The sequence below is a fragment of the Battus philenor genome, unplaced genomic scaffold (genome assembly GCF_028537555.1).
Source record: "Battus philenor isolate CCGP_79_NKW_IND1 unplaced genomic scaffold, ilBatPhil1.0.hap1 SCAF_2, whole genome shotgun sequence".
In the NCBI taxonomy this organism is placed as follows: domain Eukaryota; kingdom Metazoa; phylum Arthropoda; class Insecta; order Lepidoptera; family Papilionidae; genus Battus; species Battus philenor.
The window spans coordinates 5436444-5451880 of NW_027181682.1; the positions used below are offsets into that span (position 1 = coordinate 5436444).

A 15437-nucleotide genomic window follows, 5' to 3' on the forward strand; every position below is an offset into this window, starting at 1 on the left:
CTGGCGTAATAAATAATAGTATACATGGTGTAATGATAAAGTAACATTCAAATAAATGTAGATCGGAAATAATCCAGAGTACAAGACATGAAGAGACATTACGTGGTAGTAAATTTAGGAATGCATTTAACTGTGACAGATAATGTCATCTGATACATGAAATAGTACCTTTATGGACATTTATACTTGGTAAAGCTCGTACAAAATAGGTTGTAATTATCATGTATCACCTAAAACATTTTTGTCAATAATAAAGTAAATAAAATATGAATAATTCATTTCACAGCGTCTTTAAAACGAATATATATGTCAGTTAACAAATTTCTCTTATGTGTAAATTCGTACCATCATAATTTCGTGTACAAAAACAAATATTTAATATCACTTAAGATTTTCAAATTATCACGCTTGAATAAAATATCAAGACTTAAATATGCATATATTTGTTATATTTCAACGAACGTATGGACTGGCAACTCGATAATAAATCCGGCAACCTGCACCGTAGCATATTTTCCGCGGAATGTTTATACGAACCAAAGTGTTTACCTCCTAATGACAGACAATAAAGCATTCATTATACCGACAATCGAGCGCACCACCTTTTATCGTTAAACGCATTAAATGGGCCAAATTACCCTTTAGTCATTGATGAAACGTATATTATTAAGGTGCCGTGTTTGTGGTTCGACATTTAAATTGGCAACACTTTAATCAAGAGCAATCTAATGACGTATTATATGATTTAATAAATTTTATAGCAACCATTTTTTCTCGGATATCTCAGATACGTGGAAAATAGTTATATGCTCTTCCTTAAATTTTAACACTAATATCATGCAAGAATTACTCGACGCGTAAGAAACTGGATTCTATCATAATTTTTTAATAAAACTTAACCGTGCTAGCATTATCACTAACAAAAATAATTTAGTAAGTTATTACAATAAAAATATATATAATTATTGTACTAGTCATTTTGAAAAACACGACAGGGTTTTTTTTATTTTACCAGTTAGAACCAGTATTATTACTGCCTCTATATAATGATTAAACAGGTGTAATTGCATTAAATGGGTGAATGTATAGTTTATTTATCAGCAAATAACTTCAATGCTTTTATACTTATTTACGTCCACTTGAATTAAGTTGTCATTATGAAATGTGTAACAATAATTTTTTTTGTCGGATTTATATCTATTAATATTTGGCAGTACAAAGTTTACAAAGGCGAATAATAAACAGTAATTAATTTTAATTATGTAGTAATCCGAATTTTTAAAACGACTTTTCATGCCACATTATCATTTTTTTTATATCAATTTTTTTTTTCGGAAAGCGTGTAAATACACATCAATTGACAGCAAATGAGCCATTTATTCACCCGTTCAAAGCTTTTACACGTATAACTTCCCTGTAGCCTAACCATTAATCAAAGAAACAATCAAAGTCTTTGTTAAAAGCAATAACATAGTTAATCGTGTAGTTTAAACAGGTACTAGTGTTAAAACTACACGTTTTGTCTGTTAACATATAGAGTTGAGAAATAATTTTAACTGTCAGCCGAGGTACGAACCGTGTTTATAACACTATAAAGAACCTCTACAGCCATCAGTTTTATGGTTGACTGGATGAACATTTTGTCATGACAGCCTATTAGACTTGTAAAGTCCCGTAAAGTGTTAACTAAGTCGACAGCTGCTTTTGTGGTAACATTGATTTTAACAGTTCTCATGTATTAGATATTTGCCTGATTAGTTTGAGAACAATGCTGTTTTCTAACATAACACATTCTAAGACTTTATGGTCATGAATTCCATGTACATTTATCTGTTTATCGATATTTATATTTGTTTATAACGAACGACGGAAAAATAGTCGACAAAGGTCCGTTACTTCTCAATAAGATTTAAACGCATTTACGTTCTTTAATGTCTTTGTCATAAAATTTCCTATTACTTTGTATAGCAGTGGCATCGCTAAACTGACCATAAGAAAACAACAGTTAGAAAAAAATATATTACGTATGAAGCATTTTCGTATTTCTACAAAAAGTTTATTATAGTTTAAGATCAGGAAAGAATTAAATAATAATATTTAAAAAGTCTACGTTATAATAGTTTAGATCACATTCAAACAATATTTCAAATCTCTCTAACAACTTTTTTATAATTAAATTTTTGTCTTATTTTGGACTCTACAATAGTATTGTCTAACACTGTACACCAGCCCCAAATATTATTAAATAGACTTAATTAACTCCACCAGACGGGCTGTGCTTAGTGTAGAGTGTTTTGTTAAGCCGAAAGGTTTTTTGATTTTTATGTCATGAAGACTTACTTTATTTTTTTTTTCGATTTTACTTTACGGGACAGGTAGAGTCTTACTGTAAAGCGTTTTGTTAAGCAATAAATTTAATGGTTATCATGATGGCATGAAACTAAAAAATTTTTATGTTATTATTAAATGTGTTTTAATAAATACATTCAATAACCGTATCCATTTTAATGCATGTGTTGATACTATTTGGTACAAAAACATGCAATAGAATAGATACGATCGATAGTTGAAAACTGCTGAAAAGATAAATGTAACACTTGGGTGATATTTATGACAGGTTGTCAAAGAAAATATTTATTATATTATAACAAAGACAAGTGCTGTCGCTGATGTAGGGTCGCGTGGCTGTGAGATCAAAGGTGACGACAATGTCCTATTTACATACAATTTCCTGACTGCGCATAAATAACTCAGCGGCATCTTCTCTGACAAAAGTCAATAAATAGCAGAGACGTGGTTTTTCCTTATATTCACTATTTGCTACCTCATTTGAAAACAATTGACCACAAAGTACATACTTTAACTGTAAAACACGAAAGATACCTATAGTTAATACGTAATGATTTTAATACAATCAATACTTACTATTCACATATTAAAAATGAATTCTAATTTTTTAAATAATAAATATGATCATAAAAATTGATGATCGGTTATAGCAGAAAAAGTTTTAAATGGGTGAATATATGCATCGTTTTTAACTTTAATGTGTATTTTTAATCACTCGCTATAAAGTGATCACTATGAAATATGTTATATTAACTTTTTCTATTATAAAGGGACAGGCATATAACTTTCGGTAGTACATAGTTTGCAGGGTCAAAAAGTAAACAATAATAATTTCTTATACAGTAAACGTAACTTTGAAAACGTTTTATTTTACTAAATTATCACTTTATTTGCTATATCTAAAACAATTGGTTTTAGTTAGAGTGTATCATACATTTATTGCAAACGAGCTAGCTTATACCCCTTTAAAGCTTTTATACTTATAACTTATCACTCTGTATATTAAATAAATAAGGTCATAATATATAAGTTAGATTCAATAATTAAACGAAATTAAAAAATAATGAAAACTTTTTAAAAATGTGTCTACATGTTTGAATATTTTATAGTTAAAATATTAAATTTTATGCAATAATAAATAAAAAACTAATAAAATAACGCAATGTAGTTGATTGATTTATAATCAATGACTGTTCCAAAGAAATCAAAATTCTATATAAATAAACAAACAGAAAACTTCTCTCACAAAGATGTTGCTAGTTTCTTTTTCGAGAAATTATCATTATAATGAAATTATGACAAGTTTACAACTATTGTCTAAAAATTAAATCATTAAAAAATATTCACAATTTTAATCAATAACAGTCGCTATGTTTTCGTCATGGTTGATGTAATCGATCACAATTACTCAAGTTCATTTGTAATTGCGCATACGACTAACTCACCCCTGTTGAAGGGTGCATCCCTTGAGCATTGTCAAAATGAATATATTAGATCGTCACAGCTTTACGATCATTCAATCATTTAAATTTCAATAATTAACAAGACGTAATTATTATTTATGTTATTATTGCATTTACAAGTTTATTATTTTAGCGACCTTTCAATTACATAATACAATTAGAGAATTTAATTTTCTTTTGCATTTAAATAGTGTTTAATTCGATAATGAAACCTGTATTAATTGAAATAGTTTATTCAAATGTTATTATTGTAACATTTCGTGAAGCGTTAAAATCACAACAAAACTCCGTGTAAAGTAAAAACCAATAACAACGGGGCACCGTTTCCCATGGTCGGGAATAAAGCGCGTGGGGCGGCATTTTATATAGACAGGGATTGCGCCCACAGTGGCACTGTCAAACGCGGGCTCTGTGTGCACGGCCGTCTATTCCTCATCAGAGTGCGCTTCGCCGAAATATCGGAGGGAAATAATCGCGTAAACAAGGATAATGAGCGAGTAGGTGTGGCCGAGGCGTCCTCACGCCCCTCCGGCTTTTTTCCCCGGCGTCTGGGCGGCGCGAATAGCACGCCTCGCGGCCCACGCGTTCGAACGCACCGGCTGGCGGACAAACACGCCGCACAAGCACCCGACGGCATCGTGCCGACGGCTCACCGCGACACCTAAACAAACAGATCGATGACTGATGCCACCACCAGATTCGCAGTCCAAACGCACGCGACAAGCTTAACTTAACGACACGCTAGCTAACCGAGCGGACAACGTTCAACATCCAAACTTGAAGGTTTCTCCGATATCAATCACAAAAATGTTTTGTATGTTCATATTACCGTAAATTAATATTGTCTGAATAAAGTGTCATCAGTTCAACACGTGAAGTTTACGTAAACTGTAACGATGAGATCCCGAAACAAGGACTTAGTGTTGCCGACATGAAAAAGTTGATAGTTTCCACAAGTGCAGAACGCAGAATGTTTTTGAAGTCTTCGTTGACCATAGTTTTTTTGCTGACCCTTCTATCTAACATGGCGTGGTGAGTATACTTTGAAATACTTGTGTAATTTAATACTAGTTTAATAGTTATTATTAAGTCGTTTTTTACATGTTAGTTTATGACAACAATAGACGGTGCATTAAATTTTCAATCGTGCGTGTAAAGTGTTTCGGTTTAAAATTGCTTATACGATTGAACGACTAATCAAGTCACGAACAATAAGCCAACGAGCATCCAACAAATAGGGGCGTCACAATGAATACGAAAGGAAAACATCACGACACTAATCATGCAAAGCGAGCCTAAGTAGACAACAACGGGCTGAACTAATGAATAATGATATGGTAATGAATAATGAATGATAATGAATGCAAATTTAAAAGGCGACAATCATTTGTCGGGCCACCCAATAGCACGAAGATTTACGGAGTATGCTAATGTGAGTCGATATGCCACTGCACGTGGCTGCATAATCGGCGGGCTGTTTGCTGTGTGATTGATATTCAGGCGCGGTGCTCACCTCCGACTGGAATAGACCTAGCGCATTTATATACCCGCCTAGCGGCTTCAATTACGAATAAATCTATCCACGCCTCGAGAGGCGGCCGATTCAATTGAATCTATTGATTCTATTTAACACCGCTTACCTACTTCTCTAATAACTCAATAAATCATTCCCATAAACATCCTCATAAAACTACTTTATTTCAAATTCAATTAAGAATATGTTTTTTCAAGTAGGCATTTACATGCACTTTTAAATCATCAATTATTTTAAGATTAAAATAGGTGAGCTACCGCTGATGCGGAATGCTGATTTGCTGAGTAGAGCCGGTCAGAAACTCAACATTTACTCTTTTAAATAAAACTTAACAATGTTGGATGTATACATATATATACAAACCAATCATACATATTCCTGTGAATTTCGATTTACATTAATTAGATTATAATTAACAAATAGATTTAGGTGATTACAACAAGTACTTTCTCCTTAATTGATTCGACTAAAGTAATTAAAATTATAAGTTACAATTTAGATTCATTGTTGATAATTTTCAACAAATGCAGACTAATTTAGCTATATCGTATATAATATATTTCCCATGCTAAGTCCATGTATAATGTCTATTTACATATATTGTACCGTATCTAGTAAATGTAAAGCCAAGCTGTTTATTATTCATGTAAGTATTAAGATAGAAAATAGCGCAGACCGTAGAGGTATATTCAAACATTACTTATGCTAATTTTATCTTTAAGCAATATCGTTGACAACGTCTCAATTAATTTAATAAAGAATCAATTCTAATAATGAAATTCATGATAGAGACATGTTTTTTTTTATTTAATAGATTGAAACCAATGATTATTTAGGCATCGAATTTCAAAGTTTTTATAAAAAATGAACTTTTTTAATGTTTGAAAGTGTGACCATAATTTATACGTTAACTAGATAGTTAATAAATTTAGAATATAAAAGATAACGCAAAGTTGTATTATATATACTCTTTGGTGATATTTCGTTGAAGGCAATCTTATTTTAAGATAATCTACAATTAAGAATCCTTAGTATGACATGTAAGTAATATACAGTCAACAAATTTTATTTTCTAATAATAATTTAATAACTACATGTTATTTAGTTAGACATTCGGATTGATTTAGATGTATACAGGGTGGTTGGTTATAGGTGTAATAACTTTAAATGAGTAAATATACAGCTCGTTTGTTGTTAATTATTATATGGTGTACTCTACATTTAGACATTTTGATACTTGGTGTATGTTATTAAAAAATTAAAGTTTCTGAAATAATAAATAACGTAATGATAACATAGTAAAATGAAGCGTTTTCAAAATTCGGAATACTTCATATTAAAATTAATTATTGTTTACCACCTATCCCTGCAGCTTTTCTACCGACAGAAGTTATTGGCCTGTCCGATTTCAGAATGATCACTTTAAACAGTCTGATTAAAAAAGTCTTAGCTTTAAGGCTTTTTGCCGTGCAAATGAGTTATACATTCATTAATTTAAAGCTTTCAAATCTATAAGCAATCAACCTGTATATGCATTTTCTTTCTCTTTTAAAATTAAAAACGCATTTCAATACATCAAAATTAAATTTAGATATTAACTATGTATATATATTATTCTTGATATTAAAAAATACTTGAGATAAAAACACATAGCCATGTTACACTATAAACTGTAGTGTCGTTGTATGTGGATTAAAAAGATTTAATAAAAGCACAACATTCATCATGTGATCATTGTATAATTGCCCAGGGATAGGCGGTTAGACCGAAGATAATAGCGCGCAAGCACTGTAAAGGACTAAATAGCTACTTCCTATTATCAGTAATTAAAATGCACAGTTTCCATCATTCACCATACATAAGTCGTTAACGAAAAAATATTATAATATACTTCGATAAAAAAAAATTATTCGCCGAACTATATTAAAGTGAAATCTTACATCACCATCATTATATCAGCCGTAAGACGTCGACTGCTGAACGTGAATAAGCCCACAATATGGCCCATAGATTCCCAATAGGACCCTTTGGAAACGGCCTGCATCTAGAGTCTGTCGACTACCTTAACAAAATTCTCTTTTTACTTTGTGAATAGACCATCCACACTGTGCTGGCCAGTCCATGATCTCCACGCTAGAACCTTCAGGCTCCTGAGGTAATCTGTTTTTCGCGCTATGTGGATCCACATTGCTGAATGGGTCTTCTAGACATTATCAAGCGAAGAAAGGGTCGTATTGTCGAGGCAAATCAATATAGTAATATGTCAGAATTCGTATAACAAAATAACAATCCATTTGTATAGTTGAGATTTACAAACTGAGGATAAATACTCCGATTAATTCTTCAGTTTCTAATTATTATAAGACATATTTACATAGCCATAACGTTTTAGTATGAATCTCAATTTTTTAGACTTCAACAAACGGAAAATTAAGCTTGATTAAATTTTTTTTCAATAATATAAATAATTAAAAATGAAAAGATACCATAAACCTTCCAACTAAGTCAATCACCAAATCTTATCTAAAAATCAATATATTAAAAGTAATTATCAGAACAATGATACAAAGGACAAAATTTCCGCTTCAAAAATAGAAATAGACATACTAAACTTAGCCTTGCTTATATATTAAACTTGCATAACTTCAAGCAACAATTTCGTTTTTAGTAACAATAGCGAAAAAGAATTAAAGAAGGGAGGCGAAGAATAGGTACGTTTGGACTAAGGCGGTGGAGATTAAGTGGTTCTTATAATAACGTGACACATAATGTTGAAATTTAAAAAAGTAGGTTTTTAAGTTTTCAAAAATAAAAGCTCATTAATATTGTTATAATTTTTTTGCTTTATAAGAAATTCTTAAATTGTCGCGCACTATATTCACAATACACATGTATAAACCAAACGAGATAGATGATGTAAATACGAAACTTTTGAAACTATTTTAAATCCCGAGAGCTTCATTTACACTTGCATCTGCATTTTTCTCGCTAAGATTTATTATGGCTGAATATCAAAGCTAGACTTTACCAAGTGATATGAACAAAGATGTGTACCAATTTACGGTAATCTCGAACGCTAATGGAAGAAGCATCGAGGCGTGCGATAAGCTAACTTATGGGTATCAAAGCGATTTATAAGCGATGACGCTTTGGTTCAAAATGTTTGCGTAATGCACGAGAACGCCGTCTCACTTTTAGATCATAAAATATTTTTTTCATCTTTTTTACGATAGCACATCTTCAACCCTATGATGCTATACATTATCTATTATATGTAATTAAATGAAAAATTATCTGTGTTTCCTTTGATCACGACCTAACTCAAAAACAGGTTCATTGTTTCGTTCATCTTTTCTACATAAGTTCTAACACTTTGTTCTTATGGATTTTTTAAAATTTTTCGCGAGCTTGACAATTCACGTGCGTATTTCATCATTAAAATTAATAGTTTTTTAACATCTTTAATTAATAAATAAAGTTAAATTGCTCTGAAATAAGTTACATTTTTTTCTTGGAATGATAGAAGCTTCTGGTCAGTTCGCTATAATTAATTTAAAACATAAAATTTAAGTAAAAAAAAATATATGTAAATGAAAGTAAATTTGTGATTACCCTAATACATTAACTGCGCCATAATTATATTTATAGCAATTTTGTTTCGTACTTATAATTCTTAATTAAAACCTTTCATGCCAAATCGAATTAAAAATAAAACCTCTTATTTTTTAAGTACAGCATGACCGTGCATGAAAAAAAAATCACAACGATTCAATAATATTTATTTACTTTTATAAACGTACTGTCATTAAAAACAACAAAACGAATACTGTGTTTTTTATAAATTACAAAGCATGCTTTACACTTACTGCTTCGCGAGTAATGTAGGTTCGTAAACAAGGCTATAAAGCTCTAAGAGAAAAATTCTAGGCGTTAGTGGTGACTAGATAATGGGGTCGCAGAGAATTTGCTCCTTTGTAAACTTTTTACCCACGACCGCGCATTCTTATCAAGCAAACTAATTGCCTATATTGGTAACATTTTTAAACGTTACACCTTCCCACAAATCAGATGCTGTATCTCGACCTCTGCAGTGGATTATAAGCAAAACAAATAGGTATTAAGTACATGTACATATTGTTGGTACACGGAATTTCAATCAGAGCCCGCAACGTCAATGGCGAAAAGGACAGAAGCGTAATCTTTTGCATACGGTTTTGACACTTAACGCGTATCTTTTAGAGACCGTTGTTCCGAATCAACATATACCGTTACATCATTATTGAAAGCAGTGTTAGAGAAGAGAAAAGTATTTGCAGAATTGTCGGAACGCAGGGAGAAGCAATGCAAGTAGCTGTAATTTGTATTGAAATAACCTTTCTGAATGGGTATCGTAGCATTTCATCAGCCTGCGCCCGACATCAGATTTATTATTTTTTTACTGGCGTAGTCTTAAAGCACAGAATTATTGTTTTTATCTCGTCACGAAGAATTTTCGATGCAATTATATTAAGCTCGGCCTGGATTTTTAATTGGATCACTCGGGGTTTAACGACTTGTTGGAAAAAGCTGTCCGTTCCATCCTCCGCTAATTCTTCCAGTCGAATGACATGCTCGTGCCTCGGTAATAGGCAATGTGAGCGAAAATTATAATAATTAAAAATGGACGACAATTAAATTTTTATCATTTGAAAACCAGAAAATAACCAACGGAAAGAGGATTATTCCTCTTTTAAAATATATTTAGTTATGTATTTCTGTATTATAATTTTTACCAAAGTATTTGTCAATATCACATTTTCACCTTAAACTTCTAATCGAAAGGCTTACATGGACGAAAATTTATGCGAGAACTTGGAAATTACGTTCTTTGTAGATCTTATTTACTTCGTTCGATTCTGGGATGACAGGGCCTACCTAAAACGTAAAAGACCTTAGGAGAAATAATAATAATTACACACATTTTTTGTAGCTATGTAGAAGCTTCTACAGATAACAGAAAGTAAAATGCGTTCAGAGAAAATTTTTGGATAATTTTTATTGAATTTTTAAGATTGTTGTTCCTAAGAAAAAAGTTTGCAATTAATGAATTATTAAAAGCGGTTTCACATACAATGTGAATTCGCTTAGATATCCAAAAGAAGTTTGTAGAACATTTCATTATATCATTTTAATTAATATAAAGTTTCGGATTGCAACATCTGCCTTCCTAATTACAATCACGAAGTCCTAAAATTAGTTTAACTTAACTATGTGTGGCGAACAATAACGTCATTGGTATAAAAATTTACGAAAGGAGCAAGCAACAACGTTTAAGTTAATTACTATGATATTTTTGCACAAAACGGCTTCTTGCTTCTAGCTAAGATTATTTTAATAAACATGCAAGGAGATTCAATTTTCCGGTACGGTAAAGTAATCACTCAAAATATTTGGATAGCACACGTTTATGTCGAGATCCAAAGCTTCGAACTGTCGAGCTTATATTTTGATTGATCGGCCCGTTGTCTTTGATGTCGTTAATGGTAAACCCCGTTTTCACTGTGGTCATGTAAGTCGACCATCGATCTGTATGTATTTTGAATTCCTTCAGACTGCCGAATTGAAGTATTTCTCTCTCTCTCTCTCTCCTGGTGAATACACGTAACCAGTAATCCTTAATTTGCGATTAACAAGTTCTTCTTCATCAAATAGTTCTTTACTACTACAACTATTATAAATGGAATATCTAGTACGAGACTGACTGTTTATTAAACATTCGCAACCAACCGAAGTTATACAGGTTGATTGGTTATCGCTATACAAGTTTTAAAAGGTTCAAGATATAGCTCGTTTTTCAAACGGTTTAATGCATACACCTGTTTTCCATTACCTTGTTTAAAATTATGACTCTGAACTTTCATTAATGATATTTTAGCGTTAGAAATGTTCGTATGTAGGAATGCCGAAGGCTAATAACTTATGACAGTACAAAGTCAACAGGTACACATAGAAAACAATTTATAATATTTTTATACATAATAATTAGAACTTCGAAAAGGATTTTTCGTTATTTCTAAAAGGATTGAGTTTTGGATTGTGCGCTCCTTATATTAGTTGACAGCAAACGAGCAAAGCTTTAACACCTGTAACCATTTAGCATGTATGTGTAATTAAAGTAAAAAAAATAAAAATCAAAGACAATTACATTGAAGTACTATACATATATAATTTCTCACAATTATAGTAACATTAAATAGCACGAAAATGTCCGGAATGAAATCTTAACTTGAAGGAACAATTGCTTTCAATTTTCTCCCGTTAAAATGTCATCACTTAAACCATTTGCACCTAGACACTAACACGCGGATAATGACAAGGCAATGATCAAAATAATGATCGCGGACGCGTTTCATTGAGATCATTAAACGTTGGTTATAATTCGTCTTCCGACGCACCCTTTAATGATACGCCGGCATTCCACGGAGCGTGGGAAGAGGTGAAGATAGCTCGGACAGTTATGTAAAGAAGGAAATCAGTGTTTGCCTTTTGTTACCATTATTTTTGGTGTTCGGCGACATATTACGGAAAATGGAGCCATTGAAAACTTGAGATACACGTTTGTAATTACTACACTTCTTTGTACGAAACTCAAATAGAAATTATTTTTAATAATTTTTTTATGCCTGTTATTTGATTTTAAAATATTCTTAATTCAATACGAAAGAAACTAATAAAGTTTAGACTCATTCTTTAACAAAATATTTAATAAAATAATAGCAAGCTATCGTGACAAGGTTGCGCCTAGGTACCCTCGAATCGGAATGCTATATGCCTACGGAGCGACAACCCAAGCAGAAAGGGGAGAGATCCTCTCTCAAGAACCTAGCACCTAGTCACAGAGGGCCCACCTGCGCTACATGCTCGGAGGTCTCCTAGTTTGTTTGGTTGTGAAATATGTAACAAAGAACCGAACAGAGGCTTGGTAGCGCTCGAATTTATTTATTAACCTTTACTCATGTATAATCTAAATAAAGTACAGGATAAGAACGTTCAACGCTCTGCCATCGTGTCTTTTAGCTTGAAGATTCTGGATCTGCAAGCCCGAAGTCAGAAAGCTATAACAGCCCCTTAAAGCTAACAGTACAAACATCCAACGAAACCCTATGAAAAAGCCAACAAGTATCTGACAATGACAACAAAAATTGTTCAAATGAATTTAAACATTAACCATGTTATATAAGCTGTCTCCTGCACACTTAGGCAATACGTGGTAAAAATATATATAAGTTAAGAACAACTTGAACGATTTCAATTGGTTTCATTATATGTTAAAAAAAAATAGAAAATTATACACATAAATGTAAAGTTTCACAAAGATATTGACGAATCTTTGCACAATTTACAGTTCGATATGAACTTAGCGCATTTGATGGTACGTATTGAAATTCGTGCGGTTGTCTGTTCACGCGCTGAAAGCTTACACTGTTATTTAATAGCCGCGTCGGTCATTTTTAACTATGAAAAAAGCCATTAATTCACTTTCTTAGGGCCTTTATTAAAAATATAAGTGTCTTGGCTTATTCAGTTTTTAAAAAGCATTTCTTAAAAAATAATGAACCGTAGTGACAGTAAATTCGAAATTACTTTATATTAAAAATTTAACTTAAGGTTTTTCATAAGTTTTGATTTACTTGATTGACACAGCTGCATCAGTCATCTTCATAACCCAAGACGTCTACAGCTGGACATATGACTCCTCCAGAAACTTCCAATGAGACAGGTAGGAAGCGGTCTGCATCCAGCATCTTCCGACGACATTAATAATGTTAACTGTTCACCTTGTATGTAAACGACCCACAGTACGCTTTCCGGTGTAGTCTCCTCTCCAGAACCTTAAAGCCCCAACGGATATCTGTCTATATGTCGAACCATGCGATAGGCTAGTTAATGCAGTTCAAAACCTACCGGGACAGCTAAATCAAGAATAAATGACAGTGAGTTAATTGAAAAATAATTTAACGCAAATTATAAATTTATAGTGATCCAAAAGCCGTTGAGACGACTCTCTCTTGACCGTTTCCTTACTTATATGTAGAATAATGTGATAAGCAAGGCGTGTTTCCACGAAAAACGTACCGCGCCCGAAGTATACTTTTGTGGAGACAACGTAAACCAAAACTAAACAGCACACGCAGGAAACAAAGCGTACCTTTGTTATTGTCTTGTCTAACCACTCTTTGTTGTATTTTAGTCCGTAAGCAAATACCTCGGAAACAATATCAAACATACACGGCCCTCTTATGTCGCGTTTAAATCTTTTATTTATTAATATGCCCAATCAGTTTATTCAAATTATTAAGTAAAAATCTTAAGTTAATTTTAAGTACATAAAGCATTAAGAAGGGAAGTAAATAAAAAATGAGGGATCTTAAATGTCTACAAAAAAAATTAGATGGTTTGAATTTTAATCACCGACACTACAAGTTTTATATAATTTTTTCCCGCATAAACGATTAATATCTATAATAAAAATCACTAATATTCATTCTGCAACCAAGAGATAATTTTCAGAGTCTGCTAAAAACTAATATGCAAATAGTTTAAAGATAAATAATTAATAGTTATAAAGATAATTTTGACTAGAATACTATTAATGTATAGTAATAAAAAATCTAAGATTGTTAGCACACAATATCAAGACCAAGGAAAATTTACATAAAAATCGAACCTGTTTTTTTTAAATTAAAAACAATGCAATGACAGGGAGAAAGTCTGAAATTGTTTAAACAACATGATAACAACAACTATACTTAAGAAAGATGAAACAAATTTTAATCTAATAAAAAGTAGATACTTTGACTTCAAAGCAAGAATTTCAATGCAATATTGCAGAAAATTTTGCGATTAAATTTTAGCTAAAATGTAAAAATACATTTGATTAATTGAAAGTTCGGAGTTAGGATTAGGTTAGGAGATATGATTTACTTACCAAATGTACTGAAGAATATTTGGTATTTTAAGAAAAAATAGTGTATTTCCCATTAGTATTGAAAGGTATTACGTTAACCTTCACATGACCAGTCGATGCTACTACGGATGACAGTAAATCGCACCTTGTACTATTAATATTTGTTTTTTTTTAATAAGCGTAAATACTTACCTGTTTGCATCTGCAACCATCGGGTGTGAAGGGGCGGTAAATTAGGCTACACTTTTTTATAATAGTAAAGCCGGATAGCTCCTTCAAGTAAGGAGAAGTTATTTCACCGATTTAATAGCCATCAAGCTATTAGGACTTTTTTCTTAGGCGGATTTCCTCAGCCTGTGCACAACCCGGGAGGAACCTTAGCTTGAGCTATCAGTTATATCCCTGAAGAAATGTTTACGTATATGCGCCCAAATAGAGTCATGGCGAAAATATAAATAAAAAAGAATCGATTCCAACAGTGATATACATGGTGATTTAAATAAAATTGTTTATTAAAGCATGCGAGACTGTTCGGGTTGCATACTAGTTACTGAAAACCTCTAGCTGATATTTTTTAGCTTTAACTTATTACATTAATATAATTTAACTTTAACGCTCGAGTATTCCCACAACTAGATCAGTATTTGTTGGATATAAGTTTATATATAAACACTATAATGTCCATATTGTGCCTAGAAAACACTTGATACGATCCAAATCTTGATACTAAATGCGGTCTCGCTCCCATCTGATAGACGAGCGTCGGAGAACGGTAGCTACGTGATGCGACACGTTACGATCTCATGATCTATGTAGCTTAAATAGCAAATGTTTGTTTCACTGGTTCTCCATTGGAAGTTAAATACTTTTTTTCTTTTCTAAAATACTTTTAATATCGTTTACTAACCATTACACTAGATCCATATAGTTTAATTATGGTTTAAATTACGTGAAATATTGCATAGAAAATTCATAACTTATGTATGTCAAGAAAAGATTGCCAGAAGACCTCAATTAGCCGAAAAGTAGTATCAAACTAAGCTCCTCTATAATAACATTTTTCAACTTAAATACACTTACGTTAGTAATAACGTTATATAGCTCAATATCAGAAACTGATTCTGAGAAGAGTTAAAGAAGAAAA

At 32.0% G+C, this 15437-nt stretch overlaps 1 protein-coding gene across 1 annotated transcript in view; it reads left to right on the plus strand.

The window, feature by feature from the left end:
- Positions 1 to 4452: 4452 nt before the first annotated feature.
- Wnt10 (Wnt oncogene analog 10) overlaps positions 4453 to 15437 on the plus strand; it is a 44703-nt gene continuing 33718 nt past the window's right edge. Inside the window, exon 1 of the mRNA XM_068765379.1 lies at positions 4453 to 4844. Coding sequence (XP_068621480.1) covers positions 4744 to 4844 — 101 coding nt within the window. The 5' untranslated portion in view covers positions 4453 to 4743. The remainder of the gene's footprint in view (positions 4845 to 15437) is intronic.